This window comes from Puma concolor, chromosome E4 (assembly GCF_028749965.1).
Source record: "Puma concolor isolate L17-30 chromosome E4, mPumCon1.1.hap2, whole genome shotgun sequence".
NCBI lineage: Eukaryota > Metazoa > Chordata > Mammalia > Carnivora > Felidae > Puma > Puma concolor.
The window spans coordinates 71,375,753-71,403,550 of record NC_141683.1 but is presented as its reverse complement, the minus strand read 5'-3'; the positions used below and the strand labels follow the sequence as shown (position 1 = coordinate 71,403,550).

At 41.9% G+C, this 27,798-nt stretch overlaps 1 protein-coding gene across 1 annotated transcript in view; it reads left to right on the top strand.

Moving 5' to 3' along the window:
* Nucleotides 1-27,798, top strand: part of LOC147572820 (ankyrin repeat domain-containing protein 26-like) — a 188,005-nt gene that overhangs the window by 36,982 nt on the left and 123,225 nt on the right. Inside the window, exons 10-14 of the mRNA XM_086693475.1 lie at nucleotides 7,165-7,294; nucleotides 9,118-9,120; nucleotides 11,113-11,149; nucleotides 16,536-16,608; nucleotides 24,890-24,980. Of these exons, the coding sequence (XP_086549601.1) occupies nucleotides 7,165-7,294; nucleotides 9,118-9,120; nucleotides 11,113-11,149; nucleotides 16,536-16,608; nucleotides 24,890-24,980 (334 nt within the window). The remainder of the gene's footprint in view (nucleotides 1-7,164; nucleotides 7,295-9,117; nucleotides 9,121-11,112; nucleotides 11,150-16,535; nucleotides 16,609-24,889; nucleotides 24,981-27,798) is intronic.

Genomic DNA, 27,798 nt, shown 5'->3' with positions numbered 1-27,798 from the left:
TTGTGTGATGTCTGAGTCTAGGACTTCCAACATTATGCTAAGCAACAGTGGTGAGAGTAGAAATCCCTTCATGTTCCTGATCTCAGGGGAAAAGCTCTCAGTGTTTCTCCATGGAGGAGGCTATTAGCTGTGAGCCGTTCATATGTGGCTTTTAGGGTTTGAAGGTCTATTCCTTCTATCCGATTTTCTTGAGGGTTGTATTAAGAAAGGGTGCTGTATTTTGTCAAATGCTTTTCCTGCATCTATTGACAGGATCATATGGTTCTTATCCGTTCTTCTCTTCATGGGACGTGTCATGTTGATTGATCTGTGAATATTGAACCAGCCCTGCTGCCCAGGAAAGAATTGCACTTGATCCTGGAAAATCATTCTCTTAATATACCGTTGCATTACATTTGCTAGTATCTTATTGAGAAGGTTTGCATCCATGTTCATCAGGAACATTGGCCTGTCATTCTGCTTTTTAGTGGGGTCTCTGTCTGCTTTAGAAATCAACGTAATGCTGGTTTCATAGAAGGAGTCCAGAAGCTTTCCTTCTGTTTCTATTTTTTTTGGAACAGCTTGAGAAGAAGACAGATTAACTCTGCTTTAAATGTCTGGTAGAATTCCCCTGGGATGCCATCCTGCCCAGGACTCATATTTGTTGGGAGATTTTTAATAACTGATTGAATGTCTTCACGGGTTATGGGTCTGTTCACGTTTTCTATTTCTTCCCGTTTGGCTTTTGGTAGTGTGTGGGTGTCTAGGAATTTGTCCATGTCTTCCAGGTTGTCCAGGTTGTTGGCATATACTTTTTCATAGTATCCTCGGATCCTTGTTGTATTTCTGTGGTGTTGGTTGTGATCTCTTGTCTTTCATTTGTGATTTTATCTATTTGGGCTTCTCTTTCTTCTTTTTGAGAAGTGTGGCTAGGGGGTTATCAATTTTGCTTATTTAAAAAAATCACATCTCTTTGATTGATGTGTGCAACCTTGTTTTTGGATTCTATAGGATTTATTTCTGCTCTACGCTTTTTTGTTTCCCTACTTCTGCTGACGTTGGGCTTTCTTTGCTGCTGTGTTTCTAGTTCGATTAGGAGTGAAGTTAGTTTCTGTATTTGGGACCATCCTTGCTTCTGAAGATAGGCCTGGATTGCAATGTATTTTACTCTAAGGACTGCCTTTGCTGCATTCTAAAGGGTTTGGATTGTGTTTTTTCATTTTCATTTGCTTCCATATGGTTTTTAGTTTCTTCCTTAATCGCCTGGTGGACCCATTCTTTCTTGAGTAGGAACTTCTGTAACCTCCATGCATTTGGAGGCTTTCGAGTTTTTGTTCTTGAGGTTGATTCCAAGTGTCTGAGCGTTGTGATCTGAAAATATGCATGGTAGGATCTCAGTCCTTTTATATTTGTGGAGGGATGTTTTGTGACCCAGGATGTGATCTATATTGGAGAATGTTCTATGTGCACTTAAGAAGAATGTGCATTCTATTGCTGTTGGATGAAAAGATCTCAATATATCGGTGTTGATATCCATGTATATAAATGTATATATTAAGGCCAATATATATCTATGTATATCTAAATACATCTGGTCCAATGACACATTGGATCTGTGTTTCCTTACGGATTTTCTGCCTTGACGATCCGCCTGTGGCCATGAGTGGAGTCTTAAAGTCGTCTACAATCAGGGTATTTGTATGTATACATTTATTCATGTTTCTGATTATTCGATTCATATGTGTGGGCGTTTCACTTTGGGGGCAAAAACATTTGCAATTGTTAGCTCCTCTTGATGGATAGACCCCTTAATTATATGACCCAATGCCCTTCAGAATCTGTTACTACACTCTCTGGTTTAAAATCCAGTCTTTCTGGTGGAGGTGTGGTGACTCCAGCTTTCTTTTGACTTCTAGTAGCATGATAGGTGGTTCCCCATACCTTCACTTTGAATCTGGAGGTGTCCTGGGGTCTAAAATCAGTGTCTTGTTGACAACATATAGATGGATCTTGTTCTTTGGTTTTGTTTTGTGTTTTACCCATTCTGATTCCCTGTGTCTTTTGATTGGGGCATTGAGTCCATTCACATTCAGAGTGATTAGTTAAACATATGGATTTAGTGTCATTGTGTTATCTGAAGGTTTCATGCTTTTGGTGAGGCCTCTGTTCCTTTGTAGTCTCTGCTGCTTTCCACTCACAGAGTCGCCCCTTAGGATATCCTGTAGGGCTGGTTTAGTGGTCATGAACTACCTTAGGGTTTGTGTGTCTGGGAAAGCCTTTCTCTCTCTTTCTATTCTAAATGACAGCCTTGCTGGGGAAGGGATTCTTTGCCGCATATGTTCCCATTCAGCACATTGACCATTTCCTACCCCTCCCTTCTGCCTTGCCAAGGTCCTTTGGACAGGTCTGTTGCTACCCTTATGTGTATCCCCTTGTTGAGTAAGACCCGTTTGTCCCTAGCTACTTTCAGAATCCTCTCTTTATCTTGTACTTTTCCAGTTTCGCTATGGCATGTCGTGGTGTTGACCTGGGTTTGTTGATTTGGAAAGGAATTCTCTGTGCCGCCAGGACATGCATGCCCGTTTCCTTCCCCAGATGAAGGAAGCTCTCAGCTATAAGTTGTTCAAAAAAACCTTCTGCCCCTTTCTCTCACTCGTCTTCTTCTGGGACTCGTAGGATGTGGCTAATATTTCATCTCACCGAATCCCGTAGGTCTCTATACCTGCCTCGTGATCTAGTCATTTCGTTCCTTTCCTTTCTCTGCTTCATCGTTGTCCACCATTGGATCTTCTGTTCACCGATTCTGTCTGCTGCTTCTCCCGTCCTTGCTGTCACTGCATCTAGGTTACTTTGTATCTCCTTTACACCATTTCATTTTCAGCGTTCATCGTGACGATTCCTTAGGTCCTTGATCTCTGAAGCACTAGATTGTCTGCTGTCTTCTGTGCGTGGTTTCAAGTGCAACTATGCGTCTTATGAGTGTCATTCCAAAAATGTGCTCACATATATTGTTTCTCTGTCTTTTGAGCCCTTCTCTGGCTGTCCTTTCTTCCCGGAATGTTTTCGAGGAGAATTCTTCGATTTCGTCGTTTTGGCTCGATTCCTGCCCTTTATGTGTGTTAATAGCTTGTTCTGTGTCCCACACCTGCGAGTACTACTATATTAAAAAGAGCTCCTGCACGGTCCAGGGCCTGGCAGTTGAACAAATGTTTTTGGAGTGTGTTGTGTGCACTCTTTCGGTGTGTCTTTGGCTACTGTTCCCGCTACTTGGAGTGGCGGTTTGGGCCTTCCACCAGGTGTGCTTTGATTTGTTTGTGGACGTAATCCTGGGAAAAAGGAGAAGAAGGTGGTGAAGTATCCTTAGCCCAAACAAAAAGAGAAATGACAGGAGTGGGAAAAAAGGCCAGCCAGTGACTCAAAGGAGCTCTAGGGTTTAATCCAGAAAGAGAGGGAGGAAAATGAAGAAGGAGATCTATAAAAGTATAGAGAAAATGCGCAATCCAACACACAAAGAACCAGAACAGAGGTACAAAGGAAAAAAATCTATCTATCTATCTATCTATCTATCTAATCTATGTATAGATATATACGTATATATTAAGATGTATAGATAAATGTAGATATATAATTAGCTTTGACCGACGTCAACTCGACACTTCTAGGCTGTTTCCAAAGGGAGCGAGGAAAGAGGAGAGTAGAAAGAGCAACATGGGAAAAGAGAAGAAAGGGAAAGCAAAGGAAAGAAAAGATGGGCGCCTGGGTGTCTGAGTAGGTGAAGCGTCCGACTCTTGAATTTGGCTCACGTCATGTTGTCGCTGTTGGTGGGTTCGAAACCCCCATCAGGTCCTGCAGTGAGAGCATGGATCCTGCTCGGATTCTCTCTCTCCCTCTCTCTGTATGTCTTCTGCTTGATCACTCACTCTCTCTCTCTCCAAATAAAGAAATAAACATTAAAAAAGAAAAGGAAAGACAAAAGAATAATAACTCAAATGAAAACAAACAAACAAAGAAACAAAGAAACAAACAAACAAACAAACAAACTAAGATAGAAAACCGGAGGAGAGTTGTCTATTGGTGCCTGGGACGGGTGGCTGTGCTGGTCTAGACGAGGGGCTGTCTGGTGCCATCAGTGTCAGTCTCACTCCTATAGAGAAGCAGTTACGAGGCACAGAGAGTCAGGGTTTGGTGTAAAGGGCCTGCCTCCACGGAGGCTCACTGTCCATTCCCTGAAGCCCCACGATGTTGGTCGTGGGGAGAGAAATGGCGACGCCCCAATCTCTCCTGCCCACACGAGGTGTCTCAAAACTCACTGTTTAGGCTATCCTCACGGAATAGCCTGGGGAACCGGCTTGCCTTGCTGCACAGTCCCCTGTGCCACCTGAGCACTGAGCTGGGATTCAAAACCCTGTAGGATCCCGCTTTGCTCGGACCTGGTAGTGGAGTTGCGCCACTCTGCCCAGTGGACAGAGGGCCTCTGGCTCGTGCCTGCACGGTCTTTTTCCCTTGGGCAGGGCAATACCTCCCCTTTCCACCATACTCAAGGTGTTCTCTCCCAGTGTAGCCCTGAGATTGCTACCAAGCCTAGGGGCGGCTCCCTCCCCACCAGGCATGGGAGGTGGTAGCTCTGGTCTAGAGAAAGTCTGGCCACCTTGAAAATTCTGTTTCTTAGCCTCTAAGGCGGTTTTGCAAAGTAGAAACTGGCTCTCTGGACCTCTCCTTGGTCTGTGGTCCGGACAGGCTTTCTCATATCCAAAGGCCCTTCCCACAGCCTCTCTCTCTACTTTCCTTTCGTTTCTCCACCAAAGGGCTTCCCCCACTCCATGCCTGTGCTGCCCATTTTATTTCTCCCAATTCGCATACACACCCTTCTGTCCCGCCAAGCTGTCACTCTGCACCTGTGGAGATTTTTCTGTCCCTCTGCAGCCTGTATTCCTGGCATTCCAAGTGTTGTGACCTCAAAACTGCTGTGTTTGAGGGACAAGGGAAATGCTGATCCCCTCCCCTGCCATCTTAACTCCTCCCTCCACCTTTTACTTTCCTTTTCGCAATTTCAAAGTTGGGTGCCTAATCGACTAAGTCACCCAGGCCCCCCAAGAATGCTTGTTTTCAATGGGAAGATGTTCGAAGGCCAACAAAATGGCCCTAGTGTCCAGAAAAGAATGGCAAAGTTAGAATGGGTTTTTGATTTTCTAATGTGGGGCTATAAAAAGTTCCAGTAAACTCTTAGTGGAGACATCATATAGGTATACATTGGACCCTTGAACAAGATGGGTTTGGACTGTGGGAGTCCACATACATACAGACTTTTTTTTCAATAAATACAGTACCATCCTGTATTTTCTCTTCCTTATGATTGTCTTTTTCGTCTTGTTCTTTTTTTTTTTTTTTTAATTATTTATTTTGGGAGAGAGAGAGAGGACAGAGCACGTGAGTAGGGAAGCGGGGGCAGAGAGAGAATCTTCATCGGGCTCCAGACTGCCAGCGTTGAACTCAGGAAATCTAGATCATGACCTGAGCCAAAGTCAAGAGCCTGACCCTGAACCGACAGGGCCACCCAGCACCCCTTCCTTACGATTTTCTTAGTAACCTTTTCTTCAGTTTATAGTGTAAGAATACAGTATGTAATACATATAACGGGGAAAACATGCATTAATCGACTGTGTATATTGTTGGTAAGCTCAGCATTCCGTTATCCTAACCCTGACCTCCCATGCTCAGTGTACAGAGTCAATGGCCAAATGAGGCCGAAAAGGTAGATTAGACCTAGAGAGCGTATACAAGCGCTTCTGCTTTAATGTTCTGGATTTCAATACATATATACTTTTTGATTTCTAAGTGTAATTGCTTTTAAAGTAGGAAATTCAGTAGGAATTTAGTTTTTTTGAATTGGTTTTGAGGTTTCAAAAGATATTTGTGGATTTTCGAGTGCATGGCCATCAGAGCCCGTAACCCTTGCTTTGTTCAAGGGTCAACGGTATAGTGATTTGGTACTTTTGAGATCTTCTCAGTGAGATTAGTGTAAATGTTTTGACCTTAATTACTTGGTCCTTGTATTCTGAGTACGTACCAAGGAGTTAGCTACTGAGTGTACAAGTGGAGGGTGTAGGTTGTTGTGGTCGGAGCAGAAAAGTAAGTCAACAGCAATCCGTTATAAGCCACTATAAAGGCTTCATCGATAGGAAATGGACAATGTTAGTTGAGAGAATATTGGGGGCGTTTGTAGTGAGGATGAGGATGAGAGTGGGAGTGGGAATTTTGGTAGTCGGAAAAGATCTGAGAGTGGCAAAAGGTGCCAAGTGAAAGATGAGAAGGACCAGTCGTGTAGACCGTGGCGAGGGACATTCTGGACAGAGAGGACCACGGATCATCATTTTACTCCAATGTCTTGGAGTCACCAAGAAGTAGGAAGGCTCACTCGATCATCATAATCATTATTATTGTTGTGTGTAAAAAAGAAAGTGTGCCTAGGGAAATGAGTGCTTGGCACATTTTAGGTGACTAAGACATACATGTTCTTATACTTGCCGTTTGAATGCTTACTACACATTGTGAAGAGTTCCATACCTATATCTACATGGGTTCTGCTACTAGTTCACCATAATTTTAAGAAAAGTTTTTTCTTACTACTTTGCCATTCGATCCAACCCTTCTTTCGTCAAGAAAAAGGTCAAGCCTTTGTTTACCTAAACGAAGCAGCAGCTACAACAGTGTTTTGTTGATACTCAACATGATATACTCCAAAGTTTCTGATCATGTGAGGTATGAATTGACACTGAAACAAATGTCTGCCATTTTATTAGAAGCAGTTTTCATTTCTAGCAAGTACACTTTTAAAGACTTTGTTTCAAAACTTATTTCAAATGTCCTTTCATTTTGGTCAGGAATGCAAAGGAAGGTGTTTTGCTAGTTCCTTTTTGAAATCTGCATACAAGCCAGGCTTCTGCCTTTGAAAGTATTTATTCTGGCCTTCCATGATCAGTTTAGAGAGTCAATAGCCAAATGAAGATTCAAAGGGACGCTGAATCAAGAGAGCATATATGAGGTGTTGTATTTAAATGTTTTGGTGGTCAATACGTTTTACTGATTTGTAAGTCTGATTGTTATTAAAATCATAAATTCAGAAATTTTCTTGGAAAAGGCTTAGGAAGTCTTCACGCAACTCATTACTGATGCTACTTTTAACAGAGTATGTCTGAGAAGCCCAACAAATATGTTCCTCGTGTCTCTGGAGCTGTGGATCAGAAAAGACAAAGTCTATTAAATGGACAAGCAGAAGGTAAGAACTGTATTTTATTCAAAGGTCATTTGACAGAATGTTGATATAAAACAGGAATACTGATATATTCTAATATCTAAAGAAAACGGCCTGTTAAGTGCATAGGAAAGAGAAAGAGATGTGAAAAGGAGGTAAGTTGCATATCGTATGTGGTGTCAGCAACAGATTAAATTGAGAGTGCCACGAAAGGAGCTAAATGACTAGTTCCCTTTCAAGACCCTGGAAGGCCCAAGGAACCTCAGGAAAGAAGAGAAGAGCCAAAGAGGGAATCATGTGAATGGCGGAGACTACAGGGAATAAATGAAGGAAAGTAAGCCGGTGTGTATGGTGTTTCTACTGGAAGGTGGTAAAATACACTAGTTCTTTAAAGGGAAGAGCAGACTATTGGAAATGCAGCCACACTATCAGGTGAGCTTCTCGTACCAGAATTTGTCAGAGTAGTATCCCCAAATGTTCCCACTCTTACTGTTATCCTCACTGTTGGCAAGACATTAAGGACTGACCTAGCTGATGATGCAGAGTTATGTGCTAACTACCATGGGTGAACATAAGCGTTTGTAGTCAGCGATAAATGTATATACGTTAATGCCATATAAAATGGGGGTACTTCATACGGTAGTATCCTTTAGGGCAAAATAAGAGAATTGGAAGGAGGGTCACATAAGGAGACATCAAGATAACGCATCTGACATTTTGGATGCCGTATTTGTGACTTTTGATTATTTTGGCAATAACTGCCTTTAGGAGGTGAACTATATTTTTAATGTTCTAGGAAAATAAGGAAAAGAAACAAAAGCACACTATAATCAGTAGTAGGTTTTCGTATTCTGTCTGACAGTTCTGATTGTTGTGGAATGATCCCTGTTACTTCTTTGATTCCTATCTGCCAGAAAAATGAACTAAGTCCTAGGTAGTTGGAGAAAATTAACTGATTTTTCATATTTCAGAGAACTTTTATATGGTAGAACATAGGGGCAATCACCAGGATTTGCGCGCGCTCTGTCTCTCTCTCTCTCTCTCTCTTTTCGGAGTAACATAAGATTGTTGCTTGTTTCACACTTTCTGACATCATGATTTCATGTATTCCTTTTAAACCTTTCTTCAAATGGATATATAGGGATGTAGGAATTTTCAAGTCAAATACCAAGAAAAGAGATTCCAGGAAAGGTATTCTGTGACGTAACCTTCTGACTGTAACCACGTGTAAGACATCAACCCAAATAATAAAATTTCACATAAAGCAGTTGTGTTAGAGGCATCCCAGTGACACCCAGATTTGATTATTCACTAGAAGAGCTCACAGGACTCAGCATATAGTTGTAGTCATGCGTGTGGATTGGTATGGGGACAGGCTAGAAAGGCCAATCAGCACCGAGCAATGGTGCACGGGGTGAAGGCCAGAGGAAACCAAGCGCAGGCTTCCAGGAATCCTTTCTCTATGGAGTTGGCAGGATGTGCTAAATTCCTCCAGCATGAAATTAGGACAGCACAAGTGAAATGTTGTGGGCCAGTACGAGGCTTATGGATACTCAGTGCCCGAGGTTTTCATCAAATGCTAATCACATAGGCATCTTCTCCTTAGCATGTCCCAAAATTCCAGGTTTCCAGAAAGGAAATCAAGTGTACGGCCTTAAGCCCATTGAGTGTAGCAGCACTTAGGCACAGTGAACCACACTTAACCAGCTAGGGAATGGTGGGAACCCTCCTTAAATCCAAGATCCCAGGGAACAACCAAGGGCCAGTCATTCAAGTAGGATGTTCTGAGGGTAGCCATCTTCGGCCTGCTGGATGAAATCTGTTCTGCATAGGAATTATAGCCCTGACGTCATTTTTGGTGGTGTCTTCAAATTTTGTTTTACTAGCAAGTAACATGACGGTTACCATGGTACTGGTTTCAGTTTCATCATCCATATGAAGTAGGTATTTGTGTAAAAATTACTAGGGCAATATTAGGTCATTATAATCGTTTTTTTTAATGTGATTAAGCTTTCATTATGATTCTTAGGTATGATCAACATAATGATATTTGATTTAAAATTAGAATGAAAATCTCTTAATTATATGGAAAACCCAGGTTTGATTCCTATGGTGCTGAACCCCTGTTTATAGGTATAAGATTTCGGATCATATTCATCAATTGTTTTCTTGCCTAAGTATACAAATAACTGTTGTATTTTTGTGTTTTGTTTATGCATTTTCACATACTTCCAAATGGGAGACAGTACCCCTGTTGTGTTACTTTGGTCTCTGTGTTAATGTTCAAGGTGACTGTATCATGAGTTAGTATAGGCTAAGAGTAGCTTCAATGGATACCATATTTTGTTGTTTTTGTTGTTTCATACATTTAATAAGCCTGATTTTTGACATCAGCTTTAAGTTCAGAGCAAAATATATTAGGAAGTACAGAGAGTCTCCATATACCATACCACGCTCCCGTACACGCCTAGCCTCCCCTGTTGTTAACATCTTGCACGACAGTGGTCCATTTTTAGTAGGATTTTTTTTTTTCAGTTCCTTGGTTCAGTTTTGAGCGAGAGAGCACGCATGCATGTGAGCCGCCAAGGGGCAGAGGGAGAGGGGGGAAAGAATCCTGTGCTGTCAGCACAGAACCTGATGCAGGACTTGATCCCATGAACTGTGAGATCATGACCTGAGCTCAGATCCAGACATGGACGCTGAACCAACTGAGCCACCCAGGCACGCTGACAACAGTGGTGCCTTCTCTACGGACACGAACTCTTCATTTGGAGGCCAAGTCTCTAATGTGCATTAGTGTTCAGCCTTGGTGTTATACATTCTATGAGTTTTAACAAATGTGTAATGATGTGAATCCACCTTTGTGGTATCGTGTGAAAGGGTTCCACTGCCTTAAAAGTCCTCTGTGCTGTGCCCGTTTATCCCTACGTTCACCCCAACCCTTAGCTCCATAGCCTTGCTCTATCCAGGTGTCATATAGTTAGAATCATAGAGTGGATGTCTTTGAATGTTTAGAAAGTGAAAATATCCTGGTAACTGAATGTAGACATTCAAGCTATTCTTTGCCCTTTGTTTCGTTTAGTTGCTCATCAGTAGAGGATCTGATGACCTCTGCCTTCCATGAAAAAGTACGATTTCTCTAGATGTGTGTCACCTAATGGGGAGGGTTGAGAAAAATGACATCATGAACCACTACAGAGCACTCACATTGGGATCGTCCTCCTCTGTGATGTGCGGTGGGTCTAGATAGACTCTCTAGCAATGGAAGGAGACAGCCTCGAGAGGTTAGAACGATATCAAACTGGAATGCCAAATCCTTCCTTCTTACCTTGCCAATGGAAATAAGGCCAGGGAGAGTCTGTTTGCTATGGTTTGGCCATGCTGCAAAGTCCAATGTCTATAGAGCACACTTTGTGAGGGGGCGTTTCCTCCTAAAACTGAGGAGTGTCTGCTGAAGAGCTGGGGACGTTCTGCCGTGTTACCGCAAAATAAAGATACTCTCTTTCAACTCCTCTAGGAGTGGAAGTCCAGAAAAATCATGCTAGTTTCAGTCTGACATTGTCCGCTCATGATAATCATTCTCCTAACGATACCAGTTTCCTCCAGTGCCATAGAGTCGGTCAGTGATGGCCATTGTAAACATCAGTTCCCCTGTAGGTGTCAAATTCTGATAAAACCCATTCTTGCTTTTGGTCAATATAGAGGAGAAAGTAAGATTTCTTAGTGCTTTAAGCCTACGAATGGGATAATTACCATTCAGTGTAGTCTGGTTTCCAGGTGTGGTCCCAAAGCAATACTGTTCACAAATCATAAGCCGTACACTTGTAATTTCCTCTATTTTTCGATTGTTGATTTAACATGTATTTTGCTTTCTTCTTTAGGAGCAGATAAGAAGGCTGAGGAAGATTCTATATCCAGGTAGGGTTGCTATGGATTTGTAAAAATGACATTTGCTGGGGCACCCGGGTGGCTCAGTCGGTCAAGGGTATGACTCTTGACTTCAACTCAGGTTTGTGAGTTCAAGCCCCACGTCGAGTTTTGCGCAGACAGCCTCCTTGGGATATCTTTCCCGATTTCTGTGTGCACTCACTCTCAAAGTATAAAGGAATGAAATGAAATGAAACGGATAATGAAAGGAAAGGAAGGGGGATGAATGAACCGAAAATCATGTGTCTCCTAAGGGAACGCAGAGAACAAAACCAGTTGTTGCGTGTTCTACACTGGACCAGACACTATATCCTATGGGTACCATCTGTTCAGTTATATAGTCATTGTACAGCTTTGCAAAGTAGCTGTGTTATTGTAGCCTACTTTTTATTACTTTGGCAACTGTGGTTCAGGGAGGTTGATGACTCGACCATGATTCCATAGTTAACGGGTAGCTGAGGGGCTTTGCCCGTCAGCCCTTGAAGCTTCCGCATCCATTCTCTGGTTCCTCAGCAGCACTGAGATGAAGATACAGATCCTAGGGCAGATCAACTCAGAATGTCAAAGATAATGATGTGGGAACACCAATTTAGGGTTTGCTTAAGAACCCAGGTTAATCCAAGCATTTGGCCTCATATATTTGACCACTGGTGCTAACAAAAGTCATTAGTGCAGTGGTAACTAGTCCCTTGTTTTTACCATCTGAGATTTTAGGGTGGATGTCAGCTATGGCCATGGTGTCAAGGCTTTTACATAATAAGCAAGATGTCATCAGGCAAGTCCTTAGATGTAGTGATATTCCCTCTTCTTGAGACAAATGAGTTTTCTGTAAGGGAAGGATATCTAGTTGCAGACCATGTTACATTAATTAAACTCACTCTCTATTTTGAGGATATTGCTATATGATTCTCTGTTGCCTAAGTTCTCAGGCTGGTTTCACTTTGGGCTAGTACCCTTGTGTGGTTTAGGAAGCTTTTTGGGTTTTTTGGAGTTTTTTTTTTTCCCCCATGACCTTTTGTACTGTGTTTTTCCTTTTGACTTTCTTCTCTGGATTCCTTGGTATTTCTTTTTTTTTTTTTTTTCCCCAATACTTTCCCCACTTCTGCCAGCTAAGGACTCTCCATTTTTCCAGAGGCCAAATCAAAAGCACTTAGGGTCTCGAGATTTAGGGAACCTCAGACATTGATTCCTCAAAACACGCTCTGGTACGTCAACCTATGTTTCACCTCCTTGCCCCATTGGTGTTTCCCTGGAGAATTTGAAACTCAAAGGAGATTGAAGTGACCTATTTGGATATGATAAGTGACAGAAATGCGATTTAAATTCTGGTTTTCTTTCTTTCTTTCCTTCCCTCCTTCTTTTTTGTCTTCGTCTTGCAGGCATCTGTTCTAATAATAGAAAGCTGGGGAGTGGGTCTAATGAATACAATGAAGGAGGGTAAGAATCGCATTATCAGAGGAGACCAGGTGTCAAGGAGAACAACACTGAGTTGGTTAGGAATACGAGTTTGAGAAAAGATGTCAGAATATGGGGGTTTATGCCAAGGGAGATAAAGGTGAATGACAGGAATGAAGGACCCAGGATTAGGGGAGTTGTTTAGAAAGGCATATTCAAATAGAGAGTTCAAGAGGGTCGTGACCAGGTTTCTGCTTTTGTGTGTGTTGGTTTCATTGAAGGTGCGAGCATACCTCAGATTTTCTGATGAGAGAGATTAAAAATCATTTGAGCTGCTGGGAAGAGTCTGTTTACAGCAAATAGAAATATGATATCCCCTACTTCCACCCCAACTGAGGGAGGATAGCTTAGATCCTCTCAAGGAATTGGGGGTGGGGGGTGGAGTTTCCGAACATCAGGGATGTATGGCCCAAGGCAAGCTGTCTCCTCACTCCAGCTCTTTTCCTAAATCTGTGATGCCCTTCCCATGTACTTGTAGGGCTGGGCAGGGGTAGGACTGACTTGTCAAATCAGTAAGGGAGCTTCATCTGGATCGGTGATAACATGCCTATGTTGAGGGGACTGTGTGGATGACTGAGACTCCCAGTTCGCTTGTTCTCCAGGAGCAGGCCATGGCTCCTACCCTCGGTCATTTGAGCCCATCCTTGTTGTAGGAGTGTATGGCTTCATTGGCTAAAGATTGAAAGGTTGGGGGATGCCACAGAACCGTGCCGAAGAGTGATGTAGGAGTGGGAGCTCATAGGGAAGAAAATAGTCAGGCAGCGTATAGAGAAACAGAGGCACAACTCCCAGGACCATTTTGGTCACAGTCTCCGTCCTTGGGTAGCTGAATGCCCCTGAAGGCTTGGAATGTCTTGCTAGTTATTATGGACCTAAATAAGGCAAGACCAGTGTGGGAACAAAGTTGGCCTTGGGAACTTTGAATCTTTCAATCTCTAGTTAGTACTACCACTCATAACATAGAAACCTAAACTTTGATACGTTTACTTAAACGGAGGTCTACCTGACACACAATGTAATATGTGATGCAACAACTCTGGATGTTTCCCTGTGATCGCCATAAGCGTAGCTCCCGTCTGTTAATGTATGATGCCATTACGATACCACTGACTAGATTCCCTATGCTGTACCTTTGAGCCTTGTGATTTATTCATTCTATAACTGGAGCCCTGAACTCCCCTCTCCCCTTCACCCATTTTGCCATCCCCCCACCTCCCCACCCTTCTGGCAGGAGTCAAAGCTCTGCATTTATGGGTCTGTTTCTGCTTTTGCTCTGTTTGTTCATTTATTCCCCTTTTTACATTCTACACAGAAGTGAAATCATATAGGATTTGTCTTTCTCTGTCTGACTTATTTCACTTACCCTCATACCATCTAGGTACATCCATGATGTTGCAGATGGCAGGATCTCATTCTCATTTATAGCTGTGTAATATTTCAGTGTGTGTGTGTGTTTGTGTGTGTGCGTGTGTGTGCGTGTATGTGCTTGTGTGTGTGTGGTCTCTTCATGTATTGGTGGACACTTGGGTTGCTTCCGTATCTTGTCTATTGTAAATAATGCCATAGTAAAGATAGGGGTGCATATATCTTTTCAAATTAGTATTTCCATTTGCCTTGGGTAAATAAATACCCAGTAGTGGAATCACTGGATCCTATGGTATTTGTGTTTTTAATTCATTGAGGCCCCTCCATAGTGGCTTTCACTGTGGCGATACCAATTTATATCCCATGACCGGTGCACAAGGGTTCTTTTTCCTCCACACCCTGAGCAACCCTTGTTGTTTCCTGTGTGTTGAAACTGAGCCATTCTGACAGATGTGAGGGGAGAAGTCATTGTGGTAACGTTTACACATTTCATTTTCAACCATTTCAGAGCATTGTCTGCCTGTCACATTTGGTTATGGAAACTCAGACTGGGTCTTTCCTGGAGATTTCACAGGTTAGGAGAGGTCCAGGCCAAATAGAGAACAGAAAGCTTTTTTTTTAAAACAGGGTCCAAATTGTGAAAGACCTGTACTCTGGAAACCGTAAAACACTGATGAAAGAAATTGAAGGTGACGGAAAGAAAGAGAAAGACATCCGATGCTCACAGATGGGAAGAATACATATTTTTAAAGTGTCTACACTACCCAAAGCCATCTACAGATGTCATGCAATCCCTGTCACCATACCAACAGCATTTGTCACAGAGCTAGACAAACAAGCCTAAACGTTGTATACAACCACAAAAGACCTTGAATGGCCAAAGCAATGTTGAAAACGAGGAACCCTGGAGGTATCGCAATCTCAGCTTTCAAGTTCTATTCCAAAGCTGTAGTAATCCAAACAGTATGGTGGGTACTGGCGTACAAAATAGCCTTAGAGCTCAGTGGAATAGAACCGCAAACCCAGACATAAATCCACCACTGTATGGTCAGTTCGTCTTCTACAAACAGGAAAGACTATCCAGTGGGGAAAAGGCATTCTCTTCACCAAATGGTGTTGGGAAAACTGGACAAGCCACATGCCAAAGAATGAACCTGGACCAATTTCTGTACCATACACACAAATAAACTCGAAATGAATTAAACACCTAAGTGTGAGATTTGAAACCATAAAAAAAAAAAAAAAAAGAAAATCCTTGAAGAGAGCACAGGCCGTCATTTCTCTGACTTTGGCTGTAGGCACATTTTACTAGTTATGTCTCTTGAGCCAAGGGAAATAAAGCAAGAATAAAGTTTGGGGACTATATCAACCTACGAAGCTTTTGCACAGTGAAGGAAACCGTCAAAACTGAAAGGCAACTTCTGGAATGGGAGAACAAATTTGGAAATGTTTTGCAAATCCAGTAAAGGGTTAGTATCCACAATGTCTAAAAAATGGATACATGTCAACATCACCCCCGTCCAAAAAAAGCCCAGTTTACACATGAGCAGTAGACATAACCAGACACTTTTCCAAAGACAACATACAGATGGTCAACAGACACATGAAAAGATGCTCCCCCAAACTACAACGAGATACCACGTCACACCTGTCAGAATGGCTACACTCCAAGACACAAGAAGCAAGTGTTTGCGAGGATGTGGAGACAAAGGAAACCTCTTGCACCGTTGGTGGAAATGCAAATGGGGGTGGCCCCTGTGGAAAACAGTATGGAGGTTCCTCAGAAAGTTAAAACCAGAACTCTCCTATGATCCAGTAATTGCACTACTGGATACTACCCAAGAGAATACAAAAACACGAATTCCACGGGACACACACACTCCCGTGTTTATTGCAGCCTTATTTCCAACAGCCAGCGCAAGCGTCCTTTGACAGCTGAGTGAACCAAGAAGAAGCCCTATATGAATGTATGTGTGTGTGTATGTATACACACACACACACACACACACACACACACACAAAGACACACACACATACTGTAATTTTAATCATAAAACAATGAAATCTTGGCATTTGCAATCACCTGGATGGAGCCTGAGTGTAGTATGGTAAGCAAAGTCAGGGAAAGACACATGCCATATGATTTTACTCATGTAGCACTTAAGAAACAACAAACGAGCAAAGGGAGGAAACAAAAGGGGAGACAAACCAAGAAATAGGCTCTTAACTGCAGAGAAGAAACGGCTGGTTGCGGAGTGGAGGTGAGTGGTGGGAGGGGTGAAAGAGATGATGGGGATGAAGGAGTGCCCTTGTCATGATGAGCACGGGGTGAGTATGGAGTTGGTGAATCACTATATTGTACAACTTAAACTAATATAACTCTGGATGTTGCTATTACTGGCATTAAAATAAAACTTAATGAAAAAACCAGAGGCCAATGTTAATGATACCAAGAAACTTCGTGGAATAAACAGATAGGCGACCTTTCCCTGAACTTTTTAAAATTTTGTTTGTAAATGAATGAACATGTTTTTCTTGTATTTTTTTTGCTCTCAAGGCTTTCCGACAAACCTGGTCCTGATGATTCATGGCCTACATCATCTAGCCAAGTCTTAGATTTTGGTACCAAGGTAAAGTACCCTCCTGTGAAACTCACTTTCCTGCTCTGAATTGAGTTTTCTCCCTTATTTACTCTGAAAATTTAAGAGGAGCCTGTGTATCATCATTTCATGTGTGTCATGGAAAGTTAGCAAGAACAAACCACTTTACAGATACATGACGCGTTGAATGTTTTGTTTTGTTTTGTTTTGTTGTACTTTGGTAAATCCTACAGGTGGAGGCTGATCAAAGAATGGGCTGGAAAATATATAATGACCGTCATATGATATTGGGAAAAGCTTTCCCATCATGGAGGCAATATGACATTTGCTTAAGGATAAGGATTCTTACTGTGATAGTAACATGACTGATACTACTCATGCCTAAATGAAACCTGATAGGGTCCAAGTATCTATTGTAGGTTGCCCCCACCCCCACCCCGGCCCCGGGCAAGTTTTATTTTGGTGACATACAGGATTTTCCTTTGGCTCTATCCTTTGTTCTACATTTAGACTAAAATAATATTAGAAAATGTAGAAATTTAGATGCTTACATTATTTCTCAACATTTACCTTACAAAGGTGTCCTCCTGTAGTTTTCAAATAACTGCATGAAGAGTAAGTTAAAATTGTGCATCTCCCTGAAGAATACGTATTTTGCTGAGAAGAGTAGCTCTATGAGCAGAGGCTCTTCATAGCCAAGTTGTCAAATTTCTGATTTCAGAAATCTTTCGTATTCTAGCTTTGAACACTATCTCCTCCTAGTCCTTGTGTCAGATTCTAAAATTTAAAGTTTCAGACATCTGATATTTATTTCAGTATTCATTTCAAAGCCCCTCAGTCATGATAAGCTCCTGGAGGTTAGGAAACACACTTGTCAGACGCCTGGAGCTCCTAGAATAACGTCTTGCTTGGAAGAAGCAATGTCATGGTTTTTGAATGGGAATAAATGAGTAGGGAAATGGAATTCCGTAGAATGGAGTTTGAAAAGGAACAAAATACGCATGATATATCACAATTAAATATGTGAATTTAAAAAGTCAGGCTTCAGTTTATATTCCGTTTTAGTGTTTAACATGTATAAACGCAAATGAATTCTATTGAGGAAATCAGGAGTTACATAAGAAAGAAGGTTACAGTATATTTTTAGTATCCTCCTATTGTGAGCTGAAATTTGCAGAGAAAAAGTCCTCAGCCTTTGTTTGTGTAACCCCATCTGTGTCCCATTACACACATCCTTTGAAGGTTCCCATTTCTTCCTAGAATTCTCATTCCCAATTCTTTCTCCATAGTGAATGTTGACGTATTAGAAACCTCTCTTTGTCTGTTCTTTTGTTAGTCTAGTAATAATTTCTAGCTTTTCGGAAGCGATAGATGCCAGGAATTGAACAGTTTATTTATAGTGAAAAAACTTAAATTCTTTATTACAGCATTTATAACCAGATAACTGTAGAGTGATAAGAGTCAGTATTATTAGGGATATACTGTGAATCAAAGCCTCTCTTTTACATAAATATTAGATAGATAGATAGATAGATAGGTAGATAGATAGATAGATAGATGGATATAGATAAAGATAGAGAGATAGGTATAGATAGAGATAGAGATATATATATAATATACAGTTATATACACATATATATTTACACTTATATATATATACACACACACATGTATACATATATATGCACACATACACACACACACATATATATATACACACTCATAGAGAGAGACATATATCTTTAAAAGGTTTAAAAGAGACTATTGTTCATAGTATATTCCCAATCCTACTTATGTACCTGTTGAAAAATGTGTGTTGTTTCCATTTACCTTCTTTTGCTCACATTGTTCCTTTTCTTTTTTGTCTTAGGCTCATTCTTGATTGATTGGTCATGTGTTTTTTGTTTTTTTTTTTTCTTTTTCCCTCTTCTCCCCCCATGCTTTTTATGGTATTTTTAAAATTTTTTTAAAGTTTATGTATTTTTGAGACAGAGAGAGACACAGAGTGCAAGCGGGGTAGGGGCAGAGACAGAGGGAGACACAGAACCAAAGCAGGCTGCAGGCTCCGAGCTGTCAACACAGAGCTCAACGTGGGGCTGAAACCCACAACCCGTGAGATCATGACTCATGAGCTGAAGGTGGATGCTGAACTGACTGTGCCACATACGTGTTCCCCGCACCAGGCTCTTTTTTAATGGTTTACCCTTACCCTAATTTGTCCTTGCAGAAGCTATTTCTTTAGTGTCTGTTCTTTTAGTACATCACTTTCTGTCAACTCCATTGTCAACATATTGGTTATGGAATTCTACTGTGTGTGTGTGGTTTCCATCCAGGACTCATTGCCCCACAAGGTTTATTATGCTTGTTTTTCTCTTTCTTGGAAGGGGCTGAGCTAAATGTTTTTGAAATGTTTGTATTTCTCTTGGAAAGGGAGGGAGAGAGAGAAAGAATGAGCAAGTGCTCGTTGTTGTGATCTGACAATATGCAAGGTATGATCTCAGGCCTTTTATATTTGTGGAGGGCTGTTTTGAGACCCAGGATGTCACTTGGAGTCATTGGAGAATGTTCTATGTGCACTTAAGAAGAATGTGCGTTCTACTGCCGTTGGATGAAAAGATCTTAATATATCAGTGTTGATATCCATGTATATAAATGCATATATATGAGGCCAATATATATCTAGGTATATCTGAATACATCTGGTCCAATGACACATTGGATCTGTGTTTCCGTACTGATTTTCTGCCTTGACGATACGCCTATTGCCATGAGTGGAGTCTTAAAGTCGTCTACAATCATGGTATTTGTATGTATACATTTAATCATGTTTGTGATTAATCGATTCATATGTGTGGGCGTTTCACTTTGGGGCCATAAACATTTGCAAGTCTTAGCTCCTCTTGATGGCTAGAGGACCCATGCCTTAATTATGACCTTAATTATGACCCAGTGCCCTTCTGAATCTGTTACTACAGTCTCCGGTTTAAAATCTAGTCTTTCTGGTGGAAGTGTGTCAACTCCAGCTTTCTTTTGACTTCTAGTAGCATGATAGATGGTTCGCCATACCTTCACTTTGAATCTGGAGGTGTCCTGGGGTCTAAAATCAGTGTCTTGTTGACAACATATAGATGGATCTTGTTCTTTGGTTTTGTTTTGTGTTTTACCCATTCTGATTCCCTGTGTCTTTTGATTGGGGCATTGAGTCCATTCACATTCAGAGTGATTAAACATATGGATTTAGTGTCATTGTGTTATCTGAAGGTTACATGCTGTTGGTGAGGCCTCTGTTCCTTTGTAGTCTCTGCTGCTTTCCACTCACAGAGTCGCCCTTTAGGATCTCCTGTGGGGCTGGTTTAGTGGTCATGAACTCCATTAGGGTTTGTGTGTCTGGGAAAGCCTTTCTCTCTCTTTCTATTCTAAATGACAGCCTTGCTGGGGAAGGGATTCTTCACCGCAGATGTTCCCATTCAGCACATTGACCATTTCCTACCCCTCCCTTGTGCCCTGCCAAGGTTCTTTGGACAGGTCTCTTGCTACCCTTATGTGTCTTGCCTTGTCGAATAAGACCCGTTTGTCCCTAGCTGCTTTCAGAATCCTCTCCTTATCTTGTACTTTTCCAGTTTCGCTATGGCATGTCGTGGTGTTGACCTGGGTTTGTTGATTTGGAAAGGAATTCTCTGTGCCGCCAGGACTTGCATGCCCGTTTCCTTCCCCAGATGAGGGAAGCTCTCAGCTATAAGTTGTTCAAAAAAACCTTCTGCCCCTCTCTCTCACTCTTCTTCTTCTGGGACTCGTAGGATGTGGCTAATATTTATCTCACCGAATCACGTCGGTCTCTAGTACCTGCCTCGTGATCTAGTCATTTCGTTCCTTTCCTTTCTCTGCTTCATCGTTGTCCACCATTGGATCTTCTGTTCACCGATTCTGTCTGCTGCTTCTCCCGTCCTTGCTGTCACTGCATCTAGGTTACTTTGTATCTCCTTTACACCATTTCATTTTCAGCGTTCATCGTGACGATTCCTTAGGTCCTTGATCTCTGAAGCACTAGATTGTCTGCTGTCTTCTGTGCGTGGTTTCAAGTGCAACTATGCGTCTTATGAGTGTCATTCCAAAAATGTGCTCACATATATTGTTTCTCTGTCTTTTGAGCCCTTCTCTGGCTGTCCTTTCTTCCCGGAATGTTTTCGAGGAGAATTCTTCGATTTCGTCGTTTTGGCTCGATTCCTGCCCTTTATGTGTGTTAATAGCTTGTTCTGTGTCCCACACCTGCGAGTACTACTATATTAAAAAGAGCTCCTGCACGGTCCAGGGCCTGGCAGTTGAACAAATGTTTTTGGAGTGTGTTGTGTGCACTCTTTCGGTGTGTCTTTGGCTACTGTTCCCGCTACTTGGAGTGGCGGTTTGGGCCTTCCACCAGGTGTGCTTTGATTTGTTTGTGGACGTAATCCTGGGAAAAAGGAGAAGAAGGTGGTGAAGTATCCTTAGCCCAAACAAAAAGAGAAATGACAGGAGTGGGAAAAAAGGCCAGCCAGTGACTCAAAGGAGCTCTAGGGTTTAATCCAGAAAGAGAGGGAGGAAAATGAAGAAGGAGATCTATAAAAGTATAGAGAAAATGCGCAATCCAACACACAAAGAACCAGAACAGAGGTACAAAGGAAAAAAATCTATCTATCTATCTATCTATCTATCTAATCTGTGTAAAGATATATACGTATATATTAAGATGTATAGATAAATGTAGATATATAATTAGCTTTGACCGACGTCAACTCGACACTTCTAGGCTGTTTCCAAAGGGAGCGAGGAAAGAGGAGAGTAGAAAGAGCAACAAGGGAAAAGAGAAGAAAGGGAAAGCAAAGGAAAGAAAAGATGGGCGCCTGGGTGTCTGAGTAGGTGAAGCGTCCGACTCTTGAATTTGGCTCACGTCATGTTGTCGCTGTTGGTGGGTTCGAAACCCCCATCAGGTCCTGCAGTGAGAGCATGGATCCTGCTCGGATTCTCTCTCTCCCTCTCTCTGTATGTCTTCTGCTTGATCACTCACTCTCTCTCTCTCCAAATAAAGAAATAAACATTAAAAAAGAAAAGGAAAGACAAAAGAATAATAACTCAAATGAAAACAAACAAACAAAGAAACAAAGAAACAAACAAACAAACAAACAAACTAAGATAGAAAACCGGAGGAGAGTTGTCTATTGGTGCCTGGGACGGGTGGCTGTGCTGGTCTAGACGAGGGGCTGTCTGGTGCCATCAGTGTCAGTCTCACTCCTATAGAGAAGCAGTTACGAGGCACAGAGAGTCAGGGTTTGGTGTAAAGGGCCTGCCTCCACGGAGGCTCACTGTCCATTCCCTGAAGCCCCACGATGTTGGTCGTGGGGAGAGAAATGGCGACGCCCCAATCTCTCCTGCCCACACGAGGTGTCTCAAAACTCACTGTTTAGGCTATCCTCACGGAATAGCCTGGGGAACCGGCTTGCCTTGCTGCACAGTCCCCTGTGCCACCTGAGCACTGAGCTGGGATTCAAAACCCTGTAGGATCCCGCTTTGCTCGGACCTGGTAGTGGAGTTGCGCCACTCTGCCCAGTGGACAGAGGGCCTCTGGCTCGTGCCTGCACGGTCTTTTTCCCTTGGGCAGGGCAATACCTCCCCTTTCCACCATACTCAAGGTGTTCTCTCCCAGTGTAGCCCTGAGATTGCTACCAAGCCTAGGGGCGGCTCCCTCCCCACCAGGCATGGGAGGTGGTAGCTCTGGTCTAGAGAAAGTCTGGCCACCTTGAAAATTCTGTTTCTTAGCCTCTAAGGCGGTTTTGCAAAGTAGAAACTGGCTCTCTGGACCTCTCCTTGGTCTGTGGTCCGGACAGGCTTTCTCATATCCAAAGGCCCTTCCCACAGCCTCTCTCTCTACTTTCCTTTCGTTTCTCCACCAAAGGGCTTCCCCCACTCCATGCCTGTGCTGCCCATTTTATTTCTCCCAATTCGCATACACACCCTTCTGTCCCGCCAAGCTGTCACTCTGCACCTGTGGAGATTTTTCTGTCCCTCTGCAGCCTGTATTCCTGGCATTCCAAGTGTTGTGACCTCAAAACTGCTGTGTTTGAGGGACAAGGGAAATGCTGATCCCCTCCCCTGCCATCTTAACTCCTCCCTCCACCTTTTACTTTCCTTTTCGCAATTTCAAAGTTGGGTGCCTAATCGACTAAGTCACCCAGGCCCCCCAAGAATGCTTGTTTTCAATGGGAAGATGTTCGAAGGCCAACAAAATGGCCCTAGTGTCCAGAAAAGAATGGCAAAGTTAGAATGGGTTTTTGATTTTCTAATGTGGGGCTATAAAAAGTTCCAGTAAACTCTTAGTGGAGACATCATATAGGTATACATTGGACCCTTGAACAAGATGGGTTTGGACTGTGGGAGTCCACATACATACAGATTTTTTTTTCAATAAATACAGTACCATCCTGTATTTTCTCTTCCTTATGATTGTCTTTTTCGTCTTGTTCTTTTTTTTTTTTTTTTTTAATTATTTATTTTGGGAGAGAGAGAGAGGACAGAGCACGTGAGTAGGGAAGCGGGGGCAGAGAGAGAATCTTCATCGGGCTCCAGACTGCCAGCGTTGAACTCAGGAAATCTAGATCATGACCTGAGCCAAAGTCAAGAGCCTGACCCTGAACCGACAGGGCCACCCAGCACCCCTTCCTTACGATTTTCTTAGTAACCTTTTCTTCAGTTTATAGTGTAAGAATACAGTATGTAATACATATAACGGGGAAAACATGCATTAATCGACTGTGTATATTGTTGGTAAGCTCAGCATTCCGTTATCCTAACCCTGACCTCCCATGCTCAGTGTACAGAGTCAATGGCCAAATGAGGCCGAAAAGGTAGATGAGACCTAGAGAGCGTATACAAGCGCTTCTGCTTTAATGTTCTGGATTTCAATACATATATACTTTTTGATTTCTAAGTGTAATTGCTTTTAAAGTAGGAAATTCAGTAGGAATTTTTGTTTTTTTGAATTGGTTTTGAGGTTTCAAAAGATATTTGTGGATTTTCGAGTGCATGGCCATCAGAGCCCGTAACCCTTGCTTTGTTCAAGGGTCAACGGTATAGTGATTTGGTACTTTTGAGATCTTCTCAGTGAGATTAGTGTAAAAATGTTTTGACCTTAATTACTTGGTCCTTGTATTCTGAGTACGTACCAAGGAGTTAGCTACTGAGTGTACAAGTGGAGGGTGTAGGTTGTTGTGGTCGGAGCAGAAAAGTAAGTCAACAGCAATCCGTTATAAGCCACTATAAAGGCTTCATCGATAGGAAATGGACAATGTTAGTTGAGAGAATATTGGGGGCGTTTGTAGTGAGGATGAGGATGAGAGTGGGAGTGGGAATTTTGGTAGTCGGAAAAGATCTGAGAGTGGCAAAAGGTGCCAAGTGAAAGATGAGAAGGACCAGTCGTGTAGACCGTGGCGAGGGACATTCTGGACAGAGAGGACCACGGATCATCATTTTACTCCAATGTCTTGGAGTCACCAAGAAGTAGGAAGGCTCACTCGATCATCATAATCATTATTATTGTTGTGTGTAAAAAAGAAAGTGTGCCTAGGGAAATGAGTGCTTGGCACATTTTAGGTGACTAAGACATACATGTTCTTATACTTGCCGTTTGAATGCTTACTACACATTGTGAAGAGTTCCATACCTATATCTACATGGTTTCTGCTACTAGTTCACCATAATTTTAAGAAAAGTTTTTTCTTACTACTTTGCCATTCGATCCAACCCTTCTTTCGTCAAGAAAAAGGTCAAGCCTTTGTTTACCTAAACGAAGCAGCAGCTACAACAGTGTTTTGTTGATACTCAACATGATATACTCCAAAGTTTCTGATCATGTGAGGTATGAATTGACACTGAAACAAATGTCTGCCATTTTATTAGAAGCAGTTTTCATTTCTAGCAAGTACACTTTTAAAGACTTTGTTTCAAAACTTATTTCAAATGTCCTTTCATTTTGGTCAGGAATGCAAAGGAAGGTGTTTTGCTAGTTCCTTTTTGAAATCTGCATACAAGCCAGGCTTCTGCCTTTGAAAGTATTTATTCTGGCCTTCCATGATCAGTTTAGAGAGTCAATAGCCAAATGAAGATTCAAAGGGACGCTGAATCAAGAGAGCATATATGAGGTGTTGTATTTAAATGTTTTGGTGGTCAATACGTTTTACTGATTTGTAAGTCTGATTGTTATTAAAATCATAAATTCAGAAATTTTCTTGGAAAAGGCTTAGGAAGTCTTCACGCAACTCATTACTGATGCTACTTTTAACAGAGTATGTCTGAGAAGCCCAACAAATATGTTCCTCGTGTCTCTGGAGCTGTGGATCAGAAAAGACAAAGTCTATTAAATGGACAAGCAGAAGGTAAGAACTGTATTTTATTCAAAGGTCATTTGACAGAATGTTGATATAAAACAGGAATACTGATATATTCTAATATCTAAAGAAAACGGCCTGTTAAGTGCATAGGAAAGAGAAAGAGATGTGAAAAGGAGGTAAGTTGCATATCGTATGTGGTGTCAGCAACAGATTAAATTGAGAGTGCCACGAAAGGAGCTAAATGACTAGTTCCCTTTCAAGACCCTGGAAGGCCCAAGGAACCTCAGGAAAGAAGAGAAGAGCCAAAGAGGGAATCATGTGAATGGCGGAGACTACAGGGAATAAATGAAGGAAAGTAAGCCGGTGTGTATGGTGTTTCTACTGGAAGGTGGTAAAATACACTAGTTCTTTAAAGGGAAGAGCAGACTATTGGAAATGCAGCCACACTATCAGGTGAGCTTCTCGTACCAGAATTTGTCAGAGTAGTATCCCCAAATGTTCCCACTCTTACTGTTATCCTCACTGTTGGCAAGACATTAAGGACTGACCTAGCTGATGATGCAGAGTTATGTGCTAACTACCATGGGTGAACATAAGCGTTTGTAGTCAGCGATAAATGTATATACGTTAATGCCATATAAAATGGGGGTACTTCATACGGTAGTATCCTTTAGGGCAAAATAAGAGAATTGGAAGGAGGGTCACATAAGGAGACATCAAGATAACGCATCTGACATTTTGGATGCCGTATTTGTGACTTTTGATTATTTTGGCAATAACTGCCTTTAGGAGGTGAACTATATTTTTAATGTTCTAGGAAAATAAGGAAAAGAAACAAAAGCACACTATAATCAGTAGTAGGTTTTCGTATTCTGTCTGACAGTTCTGATTGTTGTGGAATGATCCCTGTTACTTCTTTGATTCCTATCTGCCAGAAAAATGAACTAAGTCCTAGGTAGTTGGAGAAAATTAACTGATTTTTCATATTTCAGAGAACTTTTATATGGTAGAACATAGGGGCAATCACCAGGATTTGCGCGCGCGCTCTCTCTCTCTCTCTCTCTCTCTCTCTCTTTTCGGAGTAACATAAGATTGTTGCTTGTTTCACACTTTCTGACATCATGATTTCATGTATTCCTTTTAAACCTTTCTTCAAATGGATATGTAGGGATGTAGGAATTTTCAAGTCAAATACCAAGAAAAGAGATTCCAGGAAAGGTATTCTGTGACATAACCTTCTGACTGTAACCACGTGTAAGACATCAACCCAAATAATAAAATTTCACATAAAGCAGTTGTGTTAGAGGCATCCCAGTGACACCCAGATTTGATTATTCACTAGAAGAGCTCACAGGACTCAGCATATAGTTGTAGTCATGCGTGTGGATTGGTATGGGGACAGGCTAGAAAGGCCAATCAGCACCGAGCAATGGTGCACGGGGTGAAGGCCAGAGGAAACCAAGCGCAGGCTTCCAGGAATCCTTTCTCTATGGAGTTGGCAGGATGTGCTAAATTCCTCCAGCATGAAATTAGGACAGCACAAGTGAAATGTTGTGGGCCAGTACGAGGCTTATGGATACTCAGTGCCCGAGGTTTTCATCAAATGCTAATCACATAGGCATCTTCTCCTTAGCATGTCCCAAAATTCCAGGTTTCCAGAAAGGAAATCAAGTGTACGGCCTTAAGCCCATTGAGTGTAGCAGCACTTAGGCACAGTGAACCACACTTAACCAGCTAGGGAATGGTGGGAACCCTCCTTAAATCCAAGATCCCAGGGAACAACCAAGGGCCAGTCATTCAAGTAGGATGTTCTGAGGGTAGCCATCTTCGGCCTGCTGGATGAAATCTGTTCTGCATAGGAATTATAGCCCTGACGTCATTTTTGGTGGTGTCTTCAAATTTTGTTTTACTAGCAAGTAACATGACGGTTACCATGGTACTGGTTTCAGTTTCATCATCCATATGAAGTAGGTATTTGTGTAAAAATTACTAGGGCAATATTAGGTCATTATAATCGTTTTTTTTAATGTGATTAAGCTTTCATTATGATTCTTAGGTATGATCAACATAATGATATTTGATTTAAAATTAGAATGAAAATCTCTTAATTATATGGAAAACCCAGGTTTGATTCCTATGGTGCTGAACCCCTGTTTATAGGTATAAGATTTCGGATCATATTCATCAATTGTTTTCTTGCCTAAGTATACAAATAACTGTTGTATTTTTGTGTTTTGTTTATGCATTTTCACATACTTCCAAATGGGAGACAGTACCCCTGTTGTGTTACTTTGGTCTCTGTGTTGATGTTCAAGGTGACTGTATCATGAGTTAGTATAGGCTAAGAGTAGCTTCAATGGATACCATATTTTGTTGTTTTTGTTGTTTCATACATTTAATAAGCCTGATTTTTGACATCAGCTTTAAGTTCAGAGCAAAATATATTAGGAAGTACAGAGAGTCTCCATATACCATACCACGCTCCCGTACACGCCTAGCCTCCCCTGTTGTTAACATCTTGCACGACAGTGGTCCATTTTTAGTAGGATTTTTTTTTTTTTCAGTTCCTTGGTTCAGTTTTGAGCGAGAGAGCACGCATGCGTGTGAGCCGCCAAGGGGCAGAGGGAGAGGGGGGAAAGAATCCTGTGCTGTCAGCACAGAACCTGATGCAGGACTTGATCCCATGAACTGTGAGATCATGACCTGAGCTCAGATCCAGACATGGACGCTGAACCAACTGAGCCACCCAGGCACGCTGACAACAGTGGTGCCTTCTCTACGGACACGAACTCTTCATTTGGAGGCCAAGTCTCTAATGTGCATTAGTGTTCAGCCTTGGTGTTATACATTCTATGAGTTTTAA